This window comes from Barbus barbus (genome assembly GCF_936440315.1).
Source record: "Barbus barbus genome assembly, chromosome: 39".
Classification (NCBI taxonomy): Eukaryota; Metazoa; Chordata; class Actinopteri; order Cypriniformes; family Cyprinidae; genus Barbus; species Barbus barbus.
The window spans coordinates 16732124-16752723 of NC_136717.1; the positions used below are offsets into that span (position 1 = coordinate 16732124).

Consider the following 20600-nt stretch of genomic DNA (forward strand, 5'->3'; position numbering starts at 1 on the left):
TTTCTTTTTTTTTGTCCCCTTCTTCTGAACCTAAATCTTCTATAATAGAAGTCTACCTCTGAAATAACCTTCAAACCTGAGATGATCTGCTCTGAATTTGAATTTTTTTTTGTCCCTTTCTAATACATTTTCTCCTGCTGTCTACCAAGATGCATCTTGACCATGATATCAGTGTTCCAGAATGCAACTCATATCATACTACAATCTTACATTTTTAGAAGAAAATTATTGTTGGGTGGTTGCGATGGTGTTGCTACAGGTTGTTAAGGTGTTCTGAGTAGTATTTAGCCTATCGTATTTTTATATGGTTTTTAGGTAGCGTGCTTATGGTGGATTCAAGTCATGTCAGCAGTATCATTTCTATGAGTTGAACGGATAGAAAACAAGGAAAGAGTAGTAATATTGCCAATAATTTAACAATATGACAATAAATCAAAAAATAATCAAATAAACAAGAAATTAAAAAAGAAAGAAAGAACAATATAAATATAAATCAAATCAATGGTACCATGTTTGGCCTTATTAATTAGTGCTGTTGTACACTCACAAAGCATTATTTTAAATACATCACCATTTTACTCCGACCAAAGTGATCTGAATGCACTTGATTAAATCATTTTGATTTCTCAACTCATAAATATGAGCTTCCCAGGAGGACTTGAAGTCAGAAGAGGCAATCTTACAAGTCTCTATAATATTCTGGTCCTTAGAAATTTGAGTTTTTTATTTGATTCAAATATATGGGATTTTTTTCTGTTTTACCATTCAGTCAGCGAAAATCGTACATCTGATATTTTAGAAGTAATAAAACATCCCTCATCCACAAGTCACATGATTTGGCATCACTCAGTCATGTTCGCACAGATATTGCAGGGTAAGTTTAGTCATTTTGCAAACCCCCTAACCCTATAATACCAAATATGTATTCATGTTAGAAAATCAGAAGCAGAGAAAGAAGAGAAGTAACAAGTTGTCCAATATATCAATTCCTCTTCTCTCTTCTATTAACTCCAAATGCATGGAAATGACCCGGTTTTGGCCCTCTTTCTGACATGTGACAAAGACACCATACGCAAAGTATTTTCGCCCTTTGTGAATGAGAGATAATTTTTGCACCTGTTCACCACAGGACTTGCGGGGGAGGAAGCCACAGATGGAGAGAGAGAGAAAAAACAGAGGGAACAGAGGAAGAGAAGGAGAGATAATATGAGATGAGAAGCAGGCATGGCAACAGGTTACGAGGGAAAAGCAAAAGGTGCCGATATCTTAATGGTTCAGTAAATTGGCTGTTTGCTACACATCAACCCACAGACAGACACTCAGCACCACGGGGCCTCCCAGAAAACACAGCAGAACAACAGAGAATTCTCCTAATCATGAGCTGATTGCACTGACAGCAATCCATGCTCTGATTACAGCTGGAATAAATTATACAAGCCTCTATGCATGGTTAAAGGGCTTGGGCTATTTCTGGCTTCATTCCTTCGTTCCCCACCACAGATAAGGCCTGTCTGACTGTGCTTGGCAAAGATCACTCTAGATGGCTGATTTGGTGATACCAATATTTTGTGTTGCTATTTTTTTTTTCTATACTTATGAACCTATTTTTGAGCCATTAAACAGTCCTTTGTTTTGACAGTTCCACTAATGAAACTAAATAATTTGTCAAATGCTTATGAAAAACTGCTTGAATTATTAAATTAGCATGTAATTAGGACAATTTATGAGCATTATGTTGAAAAATACATTCAGGAAGCCCTGCATCAGTGGTTGTCATCCTTTTTGACTCCAAGGCCCCTCATTGTCAAAGGCGATATTTGAAGGCCCCCAAGACACTTCTGCTATAATGAAAAAGCTGGCATATTTTTCAGACTTCTTAATTTATAGAAATTTTCGGCAATATTTAAAATAAATATTAAATTACAATATTTTAAAATTTAAATTAAATAATTTTAATTAAAATAATTATTCATTATTGTTTTACCTGTTAATTTGCATGACATAATTCTGCTATAATAACAAAGCTGAAATTCTATTTCAGACTTTTTAATTTACAGAAATTATTTAAACCTTTAAAATGTATTAATTTACCAATGAATTTACATGACTTCTATGATTATATTCAAACTAGTTTGTGATTATAGAATGTTTAAATACTTTTTAAATATTTTTTAATTAAATGATTTTTACCCAATAAAATATTTTAGAGCTTGACATAATGTTCATAAAATTATACATTTAATTTATTTATATTGAAAATTATAGTCATTATATGAAATAAGATAACCCTTTTTTGATGCCAAAACATTTTCTCTTAGATTAATATGCAAAGAGAAATTTTTTTCTTATATTTCTTATATACATAAATTACAATCAGTCATACTTCAAATGTGAATTTCAAAAATGTCATGTCATTTTAGGTTCACAAAAATGTGAAATTATTTGCCTGATAAATCAGGCAGCCATAGTTCTTATTTTAGAACTTAATTATTTCATAAATTGCTTCTTTTTTTTTTTTATCATTAGCCATTCCGATGGGAACCAACAAAGAATTAGCCTTCCAGGCCCTACAAACTGACGTCATGTACAGGAAAGCGGTTTTAATTTTTTCATTAGTCACACAGAAATTACATGCTTCAGCTTTAAATCAAATAATCTTAATAAAAGCGACTTAAATGGTCCCATAGTGCACTCTGGTGGCTTTGTCTTCATTCATGAGTGTATTAGCTTGGTCTGATGTATAATAAGCATAGCACAATTTGTTTTTCTCTCACAGTTCACTGCACTAACATAGTCTGTTTAGATCTGTGACAGATCTCTCGGTCTGTCTTTGCCATGTAAGTGAGTGAAGTGTCCATTATTCCTCCCTCAGTGGCTTCAACTCATGAGCTCCTCACTGGCCTAGCAATTACCATGAATTATCTTCACTTCCAGACAATCAATTAAGAGAATTATTGAACTCCTCCGAAACCTTATCGGTTCTCCCCAGCAGGGCAGCACAGTGGAGATAGATCGCAGATTGTGAAACCTCTAAAGACCGACTCTTTATCACCTGAGAATTTGCTTTGCGTACTACCGCATGGGCCTGCAGTCGCTCTGTCACAATGCTTAAGGATAGGCTGGCCTAAACAACTTTTAAATTAAAGCTTTATGCAATAAACTAAAGTGGACTGCAGGTCCTCTGCCAATAACAAAAGATGCCAAACTAATGGAGTGAAATTATTTCCATTATACAATTTCCCCACTGATTAAACTGAATTTTTAATACAGTAGCGTGCATTAACTGGATTAGATGCAGACAATAACCAAATTAAATAAACTGTACAAAGTCCCAAACGCTGGTTTGCTCTGTCTTGAAGAAATCTGACATTCAGTCAAACACAAACAAACACACACTGTTGTCATCACAGTCGCGTGTGCCATCAGTCTTCATCCAGCAACCCAAAAATAATCCTTTTCTGCCATCTAGTGTTACACATCAATCAAACGGACGCATTTGTGATACTATATTGCCCTCTTACGGATGTTCTTAAACTTTAACTCTTTTATCGTCTTGTCTAGTCATCAGTTACCAACAAATGGATAAGCAGTTCACGCTGGCTTTATGAGGCCTATGTCATGGTTTTAGACATATTATATGCAAAAACATAAGCAATCATTTCTTTAACGAAACGAAAAGTACTCACCAAATTCAAGATTTTTATAGATAAAACGAAGCATGGACATCCAATCGCGTCTTTTCCGTTCATTCATACACGTCCCACAATGATCAAGAATCATCAAGGTTTAACGCGAAACAGGTGTCTGCAGGGTTTTTTCCAGGGACTTTTATCTTGCATTCGTTTTTATTTTGAATTACAGTTAAATATGAACGTCTCGTCCAAAACCAGGAAGGATAAGGATATGCATAAGAATAGATAAAAAAAAAAAAAAAAAAAAAAAGCCATGTAGGACGGGGGGGATTATTTGCCTTCCTGCCATCTGGCATCTTTGAATTATTCTGATAACATAACACAGAAAACATTTTATCATAACAAATTAAAAATAGATTAAGTAAAACAATAAAATATTTAAATAAGAAAAATAAAATAAATGCAATGCTATATAATCAATAAAACGTATAATTGAGATGCTATAAACATTTTACACCATATTTAATGAACATTGTATCTTATTTCATGCTAGTTTAATTTACAGTTAAATTTGAATGATCCATTTTCATTCAAATCAAGGAATATAAGGACAGATGACACATCTGAAAGCAGTACAGTTACAAATACCAACATAAAAGTATATATTTTGGAGAATAATATTTCAGACATTTTATTAAAATAACAACAAAACTATATATATATATATATATATATAAATACTAAATTATTCAAAATAAATAGATGAAAGATACATAATGCAGATGCGCTGGGACACATCATCAGTGATGTATCCTGGGGTCATTGGGTGTTTCGGGTCTTTCAACATCAGACACCCTCGCCCAGGTGACCCAGTCGGTGTTGATCAGACTTGATGGTCTTTGATTTATTGTGGTGGCCCTTGATGGCCTTTGTGGCTGCGGCTATGCTCTCAGCAACTGCCTTAAGCACCTGGTCATGGCGGCAGCGATAGTGCCCTTCTCCAAGGGATTTTGGGCAGCTGCCAAGGAGATGTTCTAGTGATCCCTTTCCTGAACAGAGGGGGCAGGAGGGTGTCTCACTTTTACCCCAGACGTGGAGGTTTGCTGGACTTGGTAAGACATCATAAACGGTTTGGACTAAGAACCTGATTCGATGGAAGTCTTTTTTCCAGATGTCAGCCCAGGTGATCTTACGTTGCTGAATGTTATCCCATTTAGTCCAAGCTCCTTGCTGTCCCATTTCCACCATCCTGCTAGCCCTTATTTCCTCCACGCCTGCCCGCACTTCCTCTTGAACAAGATATTGACGTTCTTTACCTTGAGCACTGTCAACTCTCGTAACCGGGAAGTAGCCAAAGCTGCACGCCCTGTTGCTGTGGGTCCCATCAACGCCTTATGCCTTAGTCGTGACTCGTCCACTTCCAACTATTTCTGTGCACTCCATTTCCTGCCTGTTCACACCTGTATGCCAGCTGCTGCCACCTTTGGATCCCTGGACTCTCTATACTGCCATATTCTCCCCGTGTTCTTGCCACCATGAACTGTTCAGTGAGGCTGCTGATCGGGAGTTGCAGGACGTTGCTGGTGCCATACAAAGCAGCACTGCTCAGACTGCGAGGTAGACCAAGCCACCTTCGTAGAAAGCTGCTGATCTTTCTCTCCAGGGCCTCAATAGTTGTTGTGGACACTTCGTACAGTAGCAAGGGCCACAGGATCTGGGTCAGGATAGAATTCTGGTAAATCCAGGCCTTCCTGCCATCCAGCATGTTTTAATTATTCTAACAAGAGAAAACATTTGATTATAACAAAATGAACAATAAAAACAGATTTAAAATAGCAAATTAAAATAAATACAATGCAATAATAAATACAACGTATAATTAATTAATAATTTAATATTAGCATATTTCATTATATTTAATAAACAACTCGTTTCACATTAGTTTAATTTAAAGTTAATGTGAATGATCCACTGCAAATCCAGGAATATATAAGGACAGATGACACATCTGAAAGCAATGCAGTTACAAATACACACAAAATGCTTTTGTTAACATAAAGTATGCATTTTAGCCAATATCAGGAATCAGACATTTGATTAAAATAACAACAATAAAATACATTTTAAATAAATATATAAATTATTCAAAATAAATAATTTAATTAATTAATTTTAAAATATTTATTTCTTTATCAGTTTATTATTCTCCGTTGCGCCATCCTGAATCCAGCATCTTTTAATTATTCTGACAACATAATAGAAAACATTTTGTTAATAAAATAGACTGAAATGATCAAAATAAAATAAATACAACAATATAATACATAAAACATATAATAAAAATGCAATAAATAATGAACATATATGTGACCCTGGACCACAAAAGCCGTCATAATTAGCACGGGTATATTTGTAGCAATAGCCAACAATGCATTGCATGGGTCAAAATTATCGATTTTTCTTTTATGCCAAAAATCATTAGGATATTAAGTAAAGATCATGTTCCATGAAGATATTTTGTACATTTCATACTGTAATCAAAACTTAATTTTTGATTAGTAATAAAAAAGGCGATTTTCTCAATATTTAGATTTTGTTGTACCCTCAGATTCCAGATTTTCAAATAGTTAACTATCTCAGCCAAATATGTTCCTATCCTAACAAACCATACATCAATGGAAAGCTCATGTATTTCAGCTTTCAGATGATGTATAAATCTCAATTTTGAAAAATTGACCCTTATGACTGATTTTGTGGTCCTGGGTCACATATTCCACTATATTTAATAAGCAACTGTGTAACTTATCTTGCATTCATTCAATTTACAATTAAATGTGAATGACAGATAACACATCTAAAATCAATACAGTTACAAATACACTCACACAAAAATAAAAAAAGAGACTTTAGTTTTAATAGTAATAATATAGGAATATTGTTAAGCCATGTTAAGACTGTCTTACAGTAGTTTTTCAACTGCTTACACACAGAATCTTTGCTTGTCACACAATTTCTGAAACCTGAAACTCAAACACCAGAACCACACACCAAATCTGCAAAACCATACACTAATTCTTAGCCTTTGACTCACTTTTCAATTTCATAAAACACTTTTTGCAAAACACAACATACAATTCTCTATGTAACACACAAAAATCTAACAGGAATTAATATTATGGCAAAGGTGTTTGCAAATGTTTGCTTTTGAGATGTATATAGATGTTTACGATATTTTGAATGCAGTGCTTCATTTTGCAAGAGATGTGAGGCATTCTGCATTTTGTGTGTGCAAGTCTTGGATTTGTGTGTAAAGTTTTGAAAAAAAAAGAGGCAAAGTTTTGAAAATGTGTTTAAGCAGCTGAAAAAACACTGTAAGAACTTTTTTAACCAACTAACAGTTCCCAATGGGTAATCAGTCTTACGTTTCCAATACAAATAAGACCAATCAACATTTTCATAACTGAATTTTTTAAAAGTTATGACCAGTCTTGAAGATGTTTTTTTTTTTTTTTTTGATGACTAACTTTTTAAGACTAGTCTAAACAGTTTATGCAACCGGCCAGGCTTTGGTGTGTACTGTGTAGATTGAGAGGGAGGGGCGGGGTTTGTTCCGCGCGCACCGCTCGGGGCCGCGCAGAGGCCAGGACGCGCGCGCTCTGCCGCTCGTTCTTTGTCCTCCATTGCAGCTGGTGATCGCAGCTCCGCCGCACAGCCGCACAGCGCAGGCCCGAAGTAGCGCAGCCGCTCTGAGGTTAGTGCCCTACCGCGCAATCTCCAGCCATTTCAGCCCCGGCGCAGCCGCACCAAACAACCCGGCAGCGTTTGCCTTTCACACACTCAGATGCAGATCGCAACGATGCGACACTGAACTCGGGATGATATCGAGCGCGTTTGACAGGATGGCAATTATTATTTACCCCGCTCAAATTGGGGCAAAAAGAATCATGGCGCTGTCGCAGGCCTTTGGCCTACTGAATTTAGATGTGCAGTCGATTCGCTACTGTTTTGTCCAGATGCTAAATGGGATTTGGTGGCTTCCCGATCAAATTTGAATGCGTGTTTAATATCATATTAGCGCTGCAGTGTTATCGATCACTCGACTTTTTATATCGCTTTATACAGAGTCGACAGCGGTGCCCGGCTAAATTTGATCTCATATTATTTCAGGTGTTTTGTAGCTTGACTGAATGTGTTTGAAATAACAGTTTGAACTGCGTTAGTCTTTAATATTTCTCTGACAAACCGCCCGCTCTCTTTACACGTAACTTAACGTTATTATTCACAGTTTGAAAATAACCGCCGTTTATGTTTTGTTATTGATGCTTGACTTCACTAGTCTATATCGATTTAGTTATTTCGGAGATTCAAACCTACCTTTTTTAATGAATATCTGTGGTTGTTGAAATGTCTTTTCGTGTTTGTGAAGATTTTGTCGTGACTTGGTCAAATCAAATGTAACGTTAGCGTTTCCCTTCCAGAATGAACAGAATGATATTGTAGCTGCGCGAGCTGCTTTATTTATCTATGTGTGGATAAATCATAGCACCCACGTCATCCTACGTTATTCACACACACGTTTTTATTTTTGTTTCATATTTTTAAAATATCCAAAACGTTTAGTAAATGTAATCCACACTGCTTGCTGTCAGGGACATGTCATTACAGTGCCATATTATTCAATAAAAATAAAAACATAACTTAAAACGATTTTCAATCTGTGTCATTTAGTTTATTGATACAGCTTTAAATTCTTGGTGAAAATTAATAGTGGTGTATTTTCATTCGATTGCATATTGCCAAAATATTATATACAGCAAATGTATTTTCTGTTTGATTATTCCCATATTATTTTGGATACATTCCCGTAAGTAGTTAGACTTATAGATTTTCCAGCCAAACCTCGTCAAAACATTAATAATGTAAAATAAATATTAATCTTTAGAACTAATTATGTTGATTATATGTGATGATTAGTGCCCCCTGGTGGAGTGATGTTTAAAGTAACAATAATAGATTCAATACTTTATGAAGGTGATTATTAGATGTGAATAGAAAGGAACAGGACCTTTCCCTACACACTAAATGTAAACTACTTGGGGTAAATAGCATATACATTTACACTTTTTTTGAGACAGAGATCGCATCCAGTGCCAAATTAAATGTTTTGTCATGCTGTTGCTATATAAAAGCATATCTCCAAAGACTGTATTAATATAATGTCTTGTCACACCATATATACTAGTAAAAGGTGATTTGGTAGTCATTATAAGGCAATATCATAAGATGTGCTCCCTCATATTTTTTAATGTGTTTTAAATGCATATGCAAATGAAAATGCATGTATTTGAGCACTTCTCCCCCCTCAAAATAGCAGGTGCATTACACTTGCCTCATCTATGAATCTGAATGATGCAGTTGCTTGAGGAATCTGTGTGCTATTGTATTGTTTGTGTGTCTCAGTGTGTTTGAGAGAAACTGTATCGGGTGATGGAAGACCACACGGTGCATCAGACGGAGCACATGACCACTATCGAGGCCCACGCTGTCAGTCAGCAGGTGGGGCAGGTGCACGTGGCCACGTACACAGAGCATGGCATGCTGAGCGCTGATGAGGATTCGCCATCCTCGCCTGATGATGATGCTTACGACGACTCTGATATACTTAACTCAACTGGAACAGATGAGGTCACCGCACATCTGGCTGCTGCAGGTAGGTTTTTGCACATTGATGTATTCTGACTTGTGGTTATCAGATTAACCACTAGATGGCGCACTTGGACCATAAATTGTCAGCTGCTTTATTGCTCAAGATAGAGCAGCTCATGGGTTCAATTCCCATGGAATACACAAACAGGTACAATGCATATCCTGAATGATATAGAATGTCTAAAAACAACCGATTTTGTTCCCTAATTCGTTTTTAGGGCCTGTTGGCATGGCAGCAGCCGCAGCTGTGGCAACAGGGAAAAAACGGAAGCGGCCGCACATCTTTGAATCGAACCCTTCAATCCGTAAAAGACAACAGACTCGTTTACTTAGGTGAATTGTATTTTCAATATTGTTCATTATATTGTAAGTGAATATGGGTGGTTTTACAACATAAAGTAAAATATCTTTATTGATAGATTAAAAATGTACTGTTACCAGTTTTGTTTATTTTAGTGTTATTAATACACTATTATAGAATTAATTCAAATTTGAATTGGTTTTTATTTTTAGTTTTCCTTTTAATTTGAGTAATTTTGTTAATTACAATATATTTTAAATATATATTTTTAAGTAATTTCAGTACTTTAAATTTAAATTATTATTTCAGTATTAAAATAAAATGTTAAATATTTAATTACTCTCTCTCTCTCTCTCTCTCTCTATATATATATATATATATAATATGCTCTTTCAGTGCTTTTATTTTTATATACTGTATAGTATTTATGTTTATTATTGAAATGTTGTTATATGCGTCAATTTTATTTAATTTCTTTATTTTCTTAAATATGTGGGTATATAGTATTTATAGAGTTGTAACTTTTAGTTTGTTACTTTTTCTTATTTGTAAGTCGCTTTGGACAAAAGCGTCTGCTAAATGACATTAGTATTTATTCATTCATGTTTTGAATTAGCCTTCATTGTTTTCAATTTGTACTTTCATTTTTAGATCAGTTTATTTAAATTTTAGTTCAGATTTTTAATTTTAGTAATCTGCTTTTGTTTATTTTCATTTTTTTTTTATGTTTATAGAGCTATTTTCTATTTATTTTTATTTTTGCGTTTTAGTCATTTTTGTACATCTTTCAGTTAGTTGCCAAGGGGGAAAGATCTAAAGAAAGAAAGAGAGAAAAAAAAAAATTCCCCAATAATGTCAATTCCAATTAAATTTATTTAATAGTTCATAATGACAAACCTGTCTCTTACTATGTCGGCAGGAAGCTGAGAGCAACTCTAGACGAGTACACAACACGGGTTGGCCAGCAGGCTATTGTGTTGTGCATCTCTCCCTCTAAACCGAACCCTGTGTTTCGAGTATTTGGAGCGGCACCATTAGAGAATGTGGTGAGTATATTTATTGTGCTTTTTGCCTTCATATCATTTGCACTGTTTCAGATTTCATCCCTGTTTTGGCATGTCTTGTGGTCAGGTGAGAAAATACAAAAGCATGATTCTGGAGGATCTGGAAAATGCTCTGGCTGAACACGCGCCCCCTGGTGGTGGAGAACTCAGCTCTGAACTGCCTCCTCTGACTATTGACGGCATACCAGTGTCTGTGGACAAGATGACACAGGTGGGCAGCAGGTGGCACTATGAGCCAGGAATACAAGTTATTGACTTTTCTGCTTTGACATGCAAATTTGACATTTTCTAGGCTCATGGGCCTGCAGTTAAATGAGAAGTCGTCTCACTTCATCCACTACAGGTCTTTAGCACAGGTTACTTCAAGCCTTTTGCCCTGATATAAGACCACATAACCAACTACATTTATCAGCTCACCCCTTACTCATTACCCTGCATGCTGTTTGGGGAGGACTGCTGATAGCTAGTGTCCCACAGGACAGACACACCTTGCTTGGTTTGTGGCAGTTGGAGGCAGGTCTGTGCATGGATCATCAGGTGAGGCTTGTACGCGCGAGTAATTATCCAGCACATCGTGGCCGAGCACAGAGGTTTCTGATTGGCTCCCAAGTGGATTAAAAGCAGAGCTGAGGGAGGGAATGGGCGGCTGATCAGTGTGTTTGGGGCATGAGATTCCTCTTAATTCCTTCGCCACATAATTAGACCATCTGCACAAACACAAGGAAGAGTCTACAACTCATGATGCCACTGTGGACAATCTGTTACATGACTTTAAACAGTGTGCTTAACAACCGTATTTAAGTTCAGATATTTACATTTAAGCAGTCGTCAGGATTTATTTTTGGCTTTTATTTGCAATAAACTTTATTATATTCAAAACATATTAAGAAGCATTTATTATTTTCAATATATTTATACTGTATATATAGATATAGATATACAGTAGTCAACATTTGAAGTGGAAGTGGATCAAAAAAGTTAATCAAAGTTGTCCTAAGAGAAGAACACATTTTGGTTTTAGGACAACTGTGATGAAAGATCCTTTTCAAATGTTCATACATACATATTATTATTATTTTTTTTCAGCTGTTATTATTATTAAATAATTTTACATTTTATTTAAAATATATTATGAAGCATATATTTTATTTGAACTATTTATTTTCTAGTTATGCTTGAATTTGAGCTTTATCAGTACAGTGTTGAAAAAAAAATTGTTCTTAAATTATCCAACAATCATGACTGGAAGAATCAAGTTAATTCGTCAAAAAATATGTAGTGATTTATTTTGTTGAATTAATTAGTTCTATCAAAACCACTCTTTTAGCTCTTTTTCTGAAATCCTCGCCACTAGCTCTTCGCCATGTTGTCGTCTGTCAATGTCAGGCTTACAGCAAGTGTGTTTGTGACAGTGAGAGAGCGGGAGGGAGGGAGAAGCTCTTTTGGGAACTGATTTATTCCTCCCAAGCCAAATTTAGCCTGTGATGTCGAGGTGAACAGACGTTGCTACAAGAGCGCTGTGCAGTACAATCCCTGGCCTGCCTATGGAATTACCAAGGGCACTGAGGGCGCTGGGATAAACTCCAACTCCACCCTCAGGATGGAGCTGTCACTGGGCTAATGGACTGCCCCATACTACTCAGTGTGGATTTTTAAAAAAGTCAATGGACTTAATAAGCCCCTATATTGTCAAGTTAATACCTTAAAAATCCCTCTCTAGCACTGCTTTTTTAAGGGTTCTTATGGCATTACCTTACACAAGCAAGTTGGCATTCTCGTAAAGAATTTCTGTTGGTTTTTATTTTTTTGCATTTATTAGTATATTTATGTATTACCATATTAGCAGATTTGAGGAATCCAATAAGCGATTCATCATAAGGAAGCAAAAAGACACAGGAAGTGCTTGCAATGCAAGTTTCAGACATCGTTTAGATTAATACAAACTAGAACCAGGAGGGATTTCAATATTTAGATATTTGATTATGTGAGCGAACAAACAGCACAAATTCGTATGAAATCTACTGTTCAAAAGTTTGGGGTTGGTTTTGTAATATTTTTGAGTATATGCAGCATGGCTGCATTTATTCAAAAACAGTAAAAACTATAATACTGTGAACTTTTATTATGATTTGAGAACTGTGTTCTGTTCTAATATATTTTAAAATATCATTTATTCCTTGTGATGGCAAATGTTCAGCATCATTTCTCCAGTCTTCAGTGTCACACGATCCTTCAGAAATCATTCTAATAAGTTGATTACAGGATTCTTTGATAAATAGGAAGTTGTATAAACAGCATTAATTTTAATGAAAATATTTTGTAACATTCATAAATGTCTCTACGTCTCTTTTGCTAATTTTAAATGTGTTTAAATAACTTTTTTTTTTTTTTTTTTTTTATATTGCTAATAATCTCAAACTTTTGAATGGTAGTGTACCAACCCTAAAAGGGTTTTTTTTTTCGTCCTACATAATCTGTAGTTTAGCGATGTTCCATCGTCTCAATCTCCTGCAGCCAGTGTGCACTGGAGCCTTACCCATAGATTAGTCTTTAAATAGAAACCTAATAGTCTTCTTTTCACAAGCTATATGTGTGGACAGACTGTCTGCACTCAGCTGCTGAAGGAAGAGGAAAATCAATGGCTTGCTGTTTCCAAACTCTTTTTCACACAGATTTGATTTTTCCAGAGGCCATGATTCGCTCTGCCACTCCCAGTATTAAAAAACCCCACAGTGATTATGTGCGCCCTTTGTTGCTTTGCAGGCCCAACTCCGAGCGTTCATTCCAGAAATGCTGAAGTATTCCACAGGCCGTGGGAAGCCTGGCTGGGGGAAAGAGAGCTGCAAGCCCATCTGGTGGCCGGAGGACATTCCCTGGGCCAATGTACGCAGTGACGTCCGAACAGAGGAGCAGAAACAGAGGGTAGTGTTGGGTGCTCATATTACGACTGCTTTGAAAGATAATATATATATGTGTGTGTGTGTGTGTGTGTGTGTGTGTGTGTGTGTGTATATGAAAAATGTCTCAAATTATGACATAAGTTATTGAATCCGCCACACCATAGTTTTGTCAGCTTTCCACAAAATGACATCTGAATTGAAACAAATGAGCGAAAGCTTGCATCATGTTGACCTATCGAGGGCTTACTTCCGTTGGAAACAGGTGTCATGGACGCAAGCCCTGAGGACTATCGTTAAAAACTGCTATAAGCAGCATGGGAGAGAGGACCTGCTCTACGCCTTTGAGGACCAGATCACCACACAAGTTGCCACAACAACCACTCACAGCATTGCACACCTGGTGCCGTCACAGACCGTAGTGCAGACGATCAGTAATCCTGATGGAACTGTCTCGCTCATACAGGTGAACTCAGGTCCCAGCTGTGGGAACAGCTACACGGTTGTTTTTCACTATGATATAAACTAGCTCCACTGGAGAACTTCTTTTAGATCAGGGGGAGACCAAAATATTGAAAAATAGCTAATAAGTCATAGTCAGCACGTTCAGATACAAGTTTTCACAAAAATAAAAAGTTTTATAAAATGATAAACTTTACATTTCAGCCTTTAAACCGTTTTTAAGAAAATGGATGAGTCAAAATATTGTTTATTATCGTTTAATTATCATTATCGTAACTTGTGCTTTTTACAGTAATTTTAGTTTAATATGGTAATATAGACATTGCCCTACACAGCTCATATGGTATTCATTTTATTTGTGCAGGTCTTAAAAAGGTCTTAAATTTGAGCTTAAAAATCCTACAGAAACCCTGTTCTTTAATACATTTAACTTGTATAATTTGTCTAGAGAGTTTGTTTTTTTTTTTTTTTTCAAAAGTGAAAAGTCTTTTATAGTGTTACAAAAAAATCTAATAAATGTAGTTCTTTTTAACTATTTATACCTCAAACAATTTTGAAAAAAAAAAAAAATACATGTTTTTTGAGCACCAAATCTGCATATTACAGTGATTTCTGAAGCATCATGTGACACTGAAGACTAGAGTAATGGATGCTGAAAATTCAGCTTTGCCAACCCAGAAATAAATTGCATATAAATTAATATAGAAAAGTTCTAATATATTGTAATAATAAAATAATTGTGAAACTATTTGACAATATTTTATTATTTTATTGTCTTTTTGAGATTTACAAACAATCTTTTAAGAGTTTTCTTTCAAAAACATTAAAAATTCTTGCCAACCCCAAACCTGAAATGTTCATTTTTGTTATGCTTCTAATATAATTTGGAAAAATAAATAAAACTATCTACCTATATATATATATATATATATATATATATATATATATATATTAAAAAAAAATTGGGAAAAACCTAAAATCACTAATGGTCACATTACAGTATTATGGTCACATTACAAATATTATAACAACAGTATTCTAACATATAAATTGTTAACTGATCCACAGGTTGGAACTGGAGCCACGGTAGCAACACTGGCAGATGCGTCAGAATTGCCAGGCACAGTGACGGTGGCCCAGGTGAATTACTCCACAGTGACAGATGGAGAGGTAAAGTCAACACACACACTTTCATTTTCAGGAGTTTGCATCTCCTGCTTGTTCTGTCCTTACACACATACTGTGCTTTTATGATATATCTCTCTTTCTTCACACCTATTACTTTTTATCTCTCTAAGGTGGAACAGAATTGGGCCACACTACAGGGAGGCGAGATGACCATCCAGACCACGCAACCGTCGGAAGCCACGCAGGCTGTGGCCTCCTTAGCCGAAGCTGCGGTAGCTGCCTCGCAAGAGATGCAGCCAGGAACAACTGTTACTATGGCACTCAACAGGTACTCATGGGAAGTAGCGGTGAGGTTGGGGTCGGAGAAACATAGAAAGGAAATTCTGAACCGCGGCAGCACCTAGGTGCAAGTTTATGTCCCCAGGGGCTTGTTACCTGAGCCTGTTCTCCTGTTTATCACAAGCAGGTAGCTGCAGCAGCAGCCCAGAAATACAGCACAGCGGGAACAATTGGTTCATACTCCATTGCCACAACAATTAGGCTGAGGAGGCATCGTTTTCTGCTCAGCAGCCTTCATTAAAGCAGTAAATCCACCATCAATATGCTGAGCATAGTCAGGACATCTATAAACGGAACCAAAAAAAGTGTTATTTTCCTCTACTAAAACCCCATAGCACTGTAAATAGCTTAATTTTTATCATTATCTCAAAGGAAGTCATAATGCACTGTCTTTAAACTCTATTTGGTATAGAAACTCATTTACATAATACAAGTCAAAAAGCTAAAGTCAAAATTAAAAAAAAAAAAACTTGTAATTTAGACATTTTATTAGGGGCTTTTTTAAATGTTTTGGTGCGTCGATTTAGACTTAATGTAAGAATCTCAACTTACTATGTCATAATTTTTATTAGCGTGTCATAGTTATGACTTGTCAGTTTTATCTCTTCATGTCGACTTTGTCATAATTATGACTTGTGCTTCAATTTTGACTTTATCTCATAATTATGACCGAAAATGTTGAAATGATGACAATAAATGTCAAAATGATACCTTGTCAATTTCAGCTTTTCATTTTTAGCATTTATAATTATGATTTCTGTTTCAATTTTGAGTTTCTCATTTCAACTTTTTATCTCATAATTACAACTCAATGTTGTAACTAATGATAAACTTTAATAATACTTTAATAATTAATAAAAAATGTTTTTTGAGCACTTAATCTGCATATTACAGTGATTTCTGAAGCATCATGTGACACTGAAAAAAAAAATCAGCTTTGCCCTCAGAAATAAACTATAAATGACTTGTCAATTTCAGCTTTTTACGTCAATTTTCACTTTGTCATAATTATGACTTAGTATGTCAATTTCAACTTTGTCTCATATTTACAAATTAGAAAGTCTAAATTATGACATGCTTGTCAGTTTTGGCTGTTCATGCCAATTTCCATTTAGTCAATTTCAGATTTTTCTCTTAATTGTAATTTAGAAAACTTAAATGATAATGACTTTGTCATAATAATGATTTACCAAAGCATGATTTTTTTCTTAAGTGACAGAAATGGACTTGCGCATTTTGGACATCTATCATCATGAGAGCCCACTCCCACTTGTATGGGAGAGTGTTTGTATTGTTTTCTGGTGCCTTTTGATTGACTTCCTACACTAGGGGGCAGTACACACCAGTCCACATCAATGCACTTCAAATCCTGTATAAAGCATTATGGAAAAAACGTTTATGAAAGCGGGGATATTGTGAGATTATTTCCTAATTTTTTATATGTGTGTTGCAGTGAAGCAGCAGCTCACGCAGTGGCGACGTTAGCAGAAGCGACTCTTCAGGGAGGAGGACAAATCGTGTTAGCAGGAGAAACGGCGGCTGCAGTCGGAGCTTTAACTGGCGTTCCGGATGGCAGTGGTGCGAACCTCCTCTCTATATCACAAGCAGCCACATTTACACTTTTTAGTCTCCTTGCACAGTCACTGAATGATAAAGCTTAAACAGGAATGATTAGGATCTGCAAACATTACTTTCGTCATCAGTTGTCTCAGCTATGTGAGGGCACGTATGCGTCTCATGTAAGGGGTGTCAGAGCGTGAGGAAGTCCGTGGAGGTCTACTATAATCCCCGGGGTGTTTTTGGGACAGATGGTGCGTGTGTGACCTGTGTCACAGACTCCAGCCTCTACACTTCTCGCTAATCCTCGCTTTGCTTCAACCACTAAGCGCTCTGCTTATGCACTGCAGCCTCTAGTACTAGTGCTTACACATGCATTAGAAGCCACGTTACAGTGGAATAGCAACGCTAATGTGTAATGGAGGCATTCCTTACCGTGTAGTGAAGTGGCACATAGCGCATTTCCATTTTTAGCTATGACATATTGGAAGTTTGGTTGAAAGAAATGAGAATATCATTAAAAATGTATGCATTTTTGTCTTCTGACTATAACATTCTTCCAGTCAAAGTATTGCAACCCATTGTGTTTCTGTAATGCAATATTTCCAATGTCAGCGGAAATGGAAAAAGATGACAAAGACAAACATTTTTTTAGGATACACAAATATTACAATATATTTGATGTTATGGCTAATAATCAATAAATGGCTATCAAAAATAAAAATGCTTTACAATAAGGTTCCATTTGAACATATTCCTTTAATATGAACTAACCATGGAAAATAATTGTGTGTTAATGTTAATTTCAACATTACTAATATATTATTAAAAACTGTATCTGTTAATGTTATTTAATGGACCTGAGCTAACATGAACTAACAATGACCAGTTTTATTTTTTTATTAACTAACACTCACAAAGATTAATGAATACTTTTAGAAATGTATTGCTAATGTTAGTCAATGCATTATCTAGTGTTAACTAATGGGAACTTATAGTAAAGTGCTACACAAAATTCTATAGTAATTAATAAATTTAATAAAAAATAACACATTATGGATTCAAATGTAACAATCATCCAAGATCGGCCAATATACTTTTAATATTCACTGACAACAGTAAATATTGTGCATCCTTTATTTTTTTCTTTTTATAATAATCATTCATTAACCGTAAGTAAAGAGACATGCATTTGTTAAATTAAAATTAAGACATTAAATATCATGAGTATGACATGAGTTGAAATTATCTAGATGAGATTTAAAAAGTCATATGACAATATCATGAGAAAGTCAAAACGATCAAAAATCGGATATTAAAAGTCATAAGTATGAATTTAGTAGAAATTATCAGTTACTAAGGAAAGTCATAAGAGGAAAAATTCTGAATTAGATTTAGAAAGTCAGTTATAAAAATTTGATGTCTCATTTTAGATGTTTTCATATTGACTTTTTACATAACTGTCAAATAATGAACCATGACAATTGATGTGGTGCATCCTTAATTTTTTGTTTGTTTATTAAGATGAATTCATTAACAGTATGACCAGGAACATGCATTAACAAAGTAAACAGGGTCCGTTTTGATTTAATGTTGATTTTAATGGGTAAATAATTGGTCCAATCATACCTGGGCATTTCCCAGTGACCAAAGAGAAGCCCCTCCTCGTCCCCTTCCTAACCCCCTAGGAACCCTCTTAAAGGGCTTTGATCCTCTCCATTATCAGTGCATAGTCTAATCACAGAGCCAGCTGTCAGCACCGGGAAGCCCAGTCTATAAAACACACACACACACACTCAAATGACATTAAGAGAATAGACAGGAGCAAGGGGTGTATTTAAACACAAAAGCTGATTAGCAGGCATTAAAACTACATTTAAAGACATGGGTGTCAGGCCTTTCCCTGCTCTTGGTATAAATATTTGACCATGGTTTTGATATTTACTTAGCTTTTAATATTTAATATTATTGGATCACTCAAATTTAAGTTTATTTGGAATTGTACAATGAAAAATGATTTAGCTAACATATTGGGTCCCACTGCTTACAAGGGATATTGTAGACACTATCTCTTAATTGACCATCTGTTGATTTCTTGTTCCCCCCTTCAGCTTTAAATTTTTTTTGTGAATGAAGAAAAAGTTGCAAGATAAGAGGATGTGACTTTATATAACACTGTACTGACCTTGTGTACAGAGAATGCTAGTATTTCTCACATACGTAAACGAGCGTGTTGACTGCTCATCTGAACCAGCAGTGAGTCCCAGAGAGCCGCTTCTGCCCAAAATGAGGCCCTCACCTTTAAGCTGCGCAATTAAACTTAATTTACACTTCAGCATTGGGTTGCTTTGGAGAGAACGTAGTCAACAACAGAGACTTGACAGACAGCCAGCGTTTATTGACCTTATTCAATCAGTGAAATGGCAGTGTGGGTGCAGCTTTGAAGTGGCTGGTCTGAGGTAATCGTGACTGATTTACATTTCCTGCTCCAGTGGCCCTCTTTCGGAGCGAAAGGTGGCCATGGCTCCTGTAGCCACGCGCATCGACAACACGGTGATGCTCTGTAAGCCTTGTAGAAACCCTCAGTGTCAGAGTGATTGAGGGTTTGTAAGCACTTCACTCAAAAAAACAATGCTTCCAAACTCCCCGTCGATTATTGAGACACGATGTGATTACGAGAAATCAGAGCAGTTGGATTGAGGCACTCATATGCCATGTGGGGGAAAGGATTTTCTGATGCTCTTTTTAACGGAGAATCTCACAAAGAAATGTCTGAGTTTTTATTTCCAAAATCAGTATACATAGTGATACAGAGAGAGAGACACTTTTTTGTTAAAAAAATTCACACACACACACACACACACATATATATATATATATCTCTATCAGAGGTCACATTAACCGAAAATTCTCCGTCATTGGAATTTTTTTTAGCAGTGACGATAAGCGATAATCGATACTGGTTCATAAAAATGACAATCTATTAAAATTGAGAAATCCATTTTTTTTTTTACCCAGCCCTAGCATATTTTGTGTATAGTGTCCTCCGCTGTCACTGTGGTGTTGAACATGAAAAATTACGCACAGTATGTTCATCTGTTCTCATCATAAATAAATAAATCCATAAACCTATATGCTCTTCCTGTAGGTTCAATATTAAAAATGAGAACAAAATTAGAAGCAATTAAATGTATTATAACTAAAATCTGAAAATTAAAATGACGGGTAATAATAGATTATGAAAAATTTTACGACCCTTTCTGTCAAAATGAGTGAAAAAAGTCAAACAAAACCTCTGAGAGAGAGAGAGACATACATATATATATATATATATATATACATGCATACACACACACACACACACACACAGAAATACACATATGTAAGCAAAAAATAGCAAAATAAATTGAAAAATAAAATAAATTGTATGTGTAGTTAGATTTTATTTATATATATATATATATATATATATATATATATATATATATATACACATTTATTTATACCCACACAC

General features: G+C 35.5%; 1 protein-coding gene across 2 annotated transcripts in view; it reads left to right on the forward strand.

Moving 5' to 3' along the window:
• Positions 1-7297: 7297 nt before the first annotated feature.
• Positions 7298-20600, forward strand: part of nrf1 (nuclear respiratory factor 1) — a 14937-nt gene continuing 1634 nt past the window's right edge. For both annotated transcript variants that reach the window (XM_079398685.1, XM_079398684.1), the window contains exons 1-10: positions 7298-7383; positions 9093-9342; positions 9557-9671; positions 10559-10685; positions 10771-10914; positions 13467-13625; positions 13866-14066; positions 15131-15232; positions 15361-15518; positions 16983-17107. In XM_079398685.1, coding sequence (XP_079254811.1) covers positions 9120-9342; positions 9557-9671; positions 10559-10685; positions 10771-10914; positions 13467-13625; positions 13866-14066; positions 15131-15232; positions 15361-15518; positions 16983-17107 — 1354 coding nt within the window. In that variant the 5' untranslated portion in view covers positions 7298-7383; positions 9093-9119. The remainder of the gene's footprint in view (positions 7384-9092; positions 9343-9556; positions 9672-10558; positions 10686-10770; positions 10915-13466; positions 13626-13865; positions 14067-15130; positions 15233-15360; positions 15519-16982; positions 17108-20600) is intronic.